Source organism: Gallinula chloropus, assembly GCF_964237585.1.
Source record: "Gallinula chloropus genome assembly, chromosome: 4".
In the NCBI taxonomy this organism is placed as follows: Eukaryota; Metazoa; Chordata; class Aves; order Gruiformes; family Rallidae; genus Gallinula; species Gallinula chloropus.
This window is the reverse complement of record NC_140088.1, coordinates 39,356,833-39,361,725: the sequence shown is the minus strand read 5'-3', so window position 1 is coordinate 39,361,725 and position 4,893 is coordinate 39,356,833. Positions and strand designations below refer to the sequence as shown.

General features: G+C 62.5%; 1 protein-coding gene across 2 annotated transcripts; it reads right to left on the bottom strand.

The window, feature by feature from the left end:
* Positions 1–784: 784 nt before the first annotated feature.
* On the bottom strand, positions 785–3,811 carry SIGIRR (single Ig and TIR domain containing). Of its 2 annotated transcripts, none has more exons than XM_084263019.1 (9): positions 3,737–3,811; positions 3,287–3,473; positions 3,060–3,190; positions 2,779–2,919; positions 2,527–2,670; positions 2,347–2,449; positions 2,117–2,267; positions 1,546–1,726; positions 785–1,388 (listed from the first exon to the last, which is right to left on the bottom strand). In XM_084263019.1, the coding sequence occupies exons 1-9, from the start codon at positions 3,741–3,743 to the stop codon at positions 1,186–1,188; spliced, it is 1,248 nt and encodes a 415-aa protein (XP_084119145.1). In that variant the 5' UTR covers positions 3,744–3,811; the 3' UTR covers positions 785–1,185. The 2 variants fall into 2 exon arrangements, with proteins under 2 accessions (XP_084119145.1, XP_084119146.1); XM_084263020.1 differs by having other exon boundaries at positions 1,552–1,726.
* Between the last annotated feature and the right edge of the window lie 1,082 nt (positions 3,812–4,893).

Genomic DNA, 4,893 nt, shown 5'->3' with positions numbered 1-4,893 from the left:
GGTGACTGGCCTTGTGCGTGCGGAGTGGCTGCTGCCACTCCTCGCCGACTGCTCTGTTCGGGGCCCGGCCCGGCCGATGCTGCATAAGCAGGATTTGGGCAGGGCCAGCCGGCTTGTGTTTGCTGGGCGGCGTCTCCCCGCAGGGTGGGGAGATGTCCGCTGTGCCCGGCGCGGCTGGCGCAGGTGGGGCAGCGGGTCCAAAGCTCTCCCTGTCGTGGCGGCATCCAGGCCGAGGCATGTGCGGGAGGGCTGTGGGGTGGCTTCAGTCTGCCAGCGGGTTTGGGGCTGCATGGGGAGACCCTGCTGCTGTGCTTGGGTGTGTTGCGCACCCCAGTTAGGAAATGAGGTAGAGTAGGTACGGGGGGTGGGAGGGTGGGGGAGAGCAGGCAGTGCTGCCAGGAGGGGCTGCAGCTGGGGCTGATGTGGTCCTGCCGGCAGCTGGGGTGGTCCGGGCTGGGGTGTCAGGGTGCGTTTGGCTCCCCAGCTCCCCATGTACGAGCTCCCTGAGCCCTGTGTATCCCCAAAATAAAGGCCTTGAATGGTGCCCATTTGTCCCCCTGCTTGGCCACTGTGCGGGGGGATCTGAGCATCCCACAGGACGCTGGCACGTGGGAGAGCTGCGGTGCCACCCTGCACACTGTAGCCAGATGTTGCTTGGAATCAGCATGGTGGGGATGCTGACACCTAGACTGGATGCAGCACAGGTACAGGACGTGGTACGGTGCTGCCTGCCCGTGGTGGGGAGAAATGTGCCTGTGCACCCCTGCAGATGGACGAGACCCACTCAGTGCAGCAGCATTTTATTGCCATGGAGGTTTCTGTTGGAGAAAAGGTGCTGCAGCCGCCCCCATCAGGTGTTTCCCAGCCACTGGGAGTGGGGCACGTGTCTCCTCAGAGAACATCACCTATCCCAACAATGTCCATGACATAGGAAAAATGTCCCTGCTGCCTATGGTGAGGGAGGGGGGGGTCCTGCACCCAAGGGTGCCAGACACTACGGGCAGGGGTGTCCCTTGGTGATGGCTTTCCACCATGGAGCACACTGCCTGAGGGAGTTGGCTTCTGTCTTTCCCACCAAGACCTTGCCTTTGGTCCCATCACAAAGTCCGGGCTCATCTGGTGTGATCTGGGTCCGGCGGCGCAGCAGGGAAGGGGCAATGCCACTGTTGCTGGCTGTGGCCCTGCTCAGATGTCATCCTCTGTCACCAGGCAGTAGAAGTCTGTGCGGGCACCGTAGTTGCGCAATCCCAAGTCCGAGACATCAAGGTCAGGTCTCTGGCTGTCCCGCGGTTGCGTGGCCTCTGTCACACCGGCAGCTGAAGCCATGGGGCCGCCGGGGCCGCCGATGCGGGGGGGCAGGGGGCTTCCGAAAATGCGCCCTCGGAGGCCTGGAAGGGGCAAGGAGATGGGTTTTAGGCAGTGGGGAAGGGGCTAGACCCAGTCCCCTGCTATGGGAGGGTGAAGCAAAGCCCAAAGGTGACCTGCGGTGCACATCACGCCCTCCCAGCCCCCCAACCCCCAGGAGAAGCAGTGGGGGACAAGGACCTGTACCAAGGTCCCCATCTGGGTGTAGGTCTCCACCACTGTCCAGGTAGGTGCTGTGCAGGATCAGCATAGGGTCCTTGTCCTCCTGCAGCTGAGTCTGTGGGTCCCCCATGGTCCCCTGGAAGGTCACCTTGCGGGGCAGGGCCAGGCACAGCTCTTTCCAGAAGTCTGATGACGGGGTCTGCGTGAGGCAGGGTGGAAATGAGTTGCATCGGGACCATCGCAAAGCCAAGCCCAGCCCCGCATGGTGCCTGGGGAAGGGGGACTTTGCAGGGCTTGGCTCGCTCTTCATGGCGCTGGGAGCTCAGCTGAGGCACAGGCTGTGCTCCCAGCGTGGCAGTGTGCCCAGACACCACTGGAGAAACCGGCTGGACCTGCTGAAATGCTCCCAAGGGCCCCAGCTCTACCAGCCTGGCCCGGGGACAGCTGGAGCAGCCACCTTGGCCAAAGCTTCACTCTGAGCCCTGCAGCTTCAGGCTGGCGCCGTGGCTGGGGCAGACCCCCAAGCAGCACAGGGAGCTGGGGATGGAAACAGGGGTGCTGGCAGGATGGGGTCCTGCTCGGCTCTCACCATGGAGCCAGCTCGCCACACCAGCAAGGTCACGGCACTCCGGTGCTGCTTCAGCAGGCTAATGGCAGGGTGGGTGATCTCCCGGTACTGGCTCTCAAAGACTATGAAGATGGGTTTCTTGGAAAGCTCCAGCAGTCTCCAAAGCCCTTCCCTGTGAGACAGGCACATGGCAGGGGGGCAAAGGACACCCCCAGCTCCTCTCCCCAGTAGCAGGCAGGAGCCACTCCTACCTAAAGCTGCTGTTGCACCAGTCCTGCTCAAGGTATGCAAGGGAGAGGACCACGATGAGACGCCGGCACCGGCTCACGTTCATGATCAGGTCGGCCGAGGGCTCTGCAGACAGAGGGATTTCAAGCCCCTGGGTGCCAGTGTGGCCCCTCTGCCTAACCCCGCGCCAGTCCAGTGCCTACCTGAGTTGGGCAGGATGGTTTGCTCGTCCAGGAAGAGCTTATAGCCATAGCGGTTCTCCAACTGTGGCTTCATGATGAAGTGGACAAACTTTCGGTCATCCGGCGCGGCAGCATGGGAGATGTAGGCATCGTACAGCTTCCCATCTGGGGAGAGACACGGGAAACAGTGGGGTGTAATGGCAGGGAGGGCTGTGCTTGTTGGTGAGCCCCTGGCCCAGGGAAGGCTATTCCCCACCTCTATGCCCTTCTCACCGTTGATCTCCAGCTCGCCATAGCGGTCCCGGTACCAGAGGAGCACGCTCAGGCGGCATCGGACATAGAGCCCAGCCAGAAGCATGAGCAGCGCCAGGACGAGGAGGGCTGCCAGCACCGCGGGTACGTGCCCTGCTGCCTCTACAAGGACAGGGAAGAGTACAGCGAGGGTGGCTGGTGGCCCCCAGCCCAGGTTCTCTGGGTTTGGGGTGGGGTTGCACCTTGATGAACTCCAAGGAGCAGCCGTTCCTGCCCCTTTTCTGTCCCCAACTTGTCCCTACCTGCTCGTCGCAGGGTGAAGGTGGCAGTGGTGTTGCTGACCCAGCAGGCAAACACCCCGAAGTCAGCATCATGTGTGAGGTTGAGCTGCAGGACACTGGCGAGGAGCCGCTCTGAGGCATTTTGGCCAAACCTGGGGAGAAATGGCACCCCCGTAGTTTGGGTCATGCAGCGACCCACACCAACAGACAGACAGACAGCTGGACATAGCCCCAGGCAGGCTCCTTACCAGGCAGTGTCCTGGCTGCTCTCACTGCCCAGCCACTGCCCATCTTTGGTCCAGACAGGGACAGGATCGCAGTGCTCGGCAGCCGCCCAGCGCACAGTGCAGTTCAGCACTATTTGGCTCCCCAGCACCAGATCCAGTGTCTCGTTGGAAGCCGGAACGAGGATTTCAGGGGGCACGCTGCAAAGGTCTAGGGGCACAGTGGGAAGAGGGTGTCAGATGGGAAAGCTGATCCAGCTCCCGGCTGGGCAGGCAACTCCTGTAGCCATCCCGGCTTCCCCGGAAAAACAAGCTCTGCCGCGGGGGGCTGGCAGCAAGTGGTGCTCACGGCTGTTTCGGAACAGGCCGAGCTGGTTTTTGGGGCTGGGACAGACCCTCACCCACCCTATGCACTGAAGCTGAGACAGCGAGCAGGACCCCCTCTGCAGATGAAACCTTGATTTCGCAGCCTACCTGCCATGGCGTGCTCAGGCGATGCGCGGGGCAGCGGCTGCCGGCATCGCCAGCCAGCCAGCTGCTACAGGACAGTCCCCACAGTGCACGTCTTCCGGGGGTGACAAAGTCCAACTGCCACCGCCACAGGGCCGGCTGTGCCTGGAATAGATGAGAAATGGCGTTGTGAGCACGGGCCATTCTGGGACAGGCTGGCACAGGCAGCGCCCTGGCCATCCCCCTCGCTCCGCGCAGCCATTCAGGCTGGGGGGCAGCTGGTCCCGTGCTGGGGTGAAGCCAAAGCTGTGTCCCAGTCACAGCTCGGTGGCTGTTGGGCCACCTGCCCTCCCTGTGCAGCCTGGCTTTCCTGACCGTGAATTAATGGGCGGGAGGCGATTAATGTCCAACCAGGGGTTGCGGGCCGTTAAAACCATGGCTTTGGCTCAAACCAGAGTCTAGTGAGGGGAAACAAGTCCTGGCTCAACTGTGGGGCATGCAACCCTAGCGAGCTGTCCCCACAGCTGCATCTGGGATGTGTCAGCAGGACCCCTTCATGCTATCAGCACCCCATCCTGGCTGCAGTGCCGCTCCCAGCCTGGCGTGCCCGTTGAAGTTGCCAATTAAACAGCGGGGTGATTATTTACACCACGGTGAGTGAGTGGCTTGTCTCCAAGCCAGGCGGGCGCAGCGCTCCCCTCCCCTTGGGAGCCTCGGCGCGTTGCTGCCCTGCGGCTGCACCCAGGCAGAGAGGTACCCACAGGACATGCGCCAGGACCAGGGGTGGGGGGCATGGCGCAGCTGGCAGCAGCGCCACTGCAATAGCTCCACGGGGAAAGAGGGACTGAGGAGGACACCCCGCACCCCACCGATAGGTCACAGTGGTGCAAAGGAGCACTGGGAGCAAACGGAAGCAGAGGTCCGTCACCAAGCGCCCACAGAGCCCCTGGTGCAGGTGGCGCGTCAGCCAGGGCTGATGTGGGAATAATAAGGACGTCATGTTTCTAAATGCATCCAGGGTAACTGCTGGGGCCAGGAGGGATGGAAGTCCCTCTCGGCTGCCCCTTTGCCCCAGAGCTTCGCTGTTCTTGGTTGCGAAGTGGTTTTTGGGTCGCAGCAGGGCTGCCGAGGCTGGGCTTGCCCCCAGGGAGACCATGTCTCTGCTGTTGGTCTGAAGCAGG

What these genes read in the sequence shown, in the direction of transcription:
- SIGIRR (XM_084263019.1), bottom strand. An exon ending in TGGCGAGCTGGAGATCAACG is followed by an intron (nt 2,671 to 2,778) that starts GTGAGAAGGGCA and finishes GTCTCTCCCCAG; the next exon opens with ATGGGAAGCTGTACGATGCC. An exon ending in AACCATCCTGCCCAACTCAG is followed by an intron (nt 2,450 to 2,526) that starts GTAGGCACTGGA and finishes CTCTGTCTGCAG; the next exon opens with AGCCCTCGGCCGACCTGATC.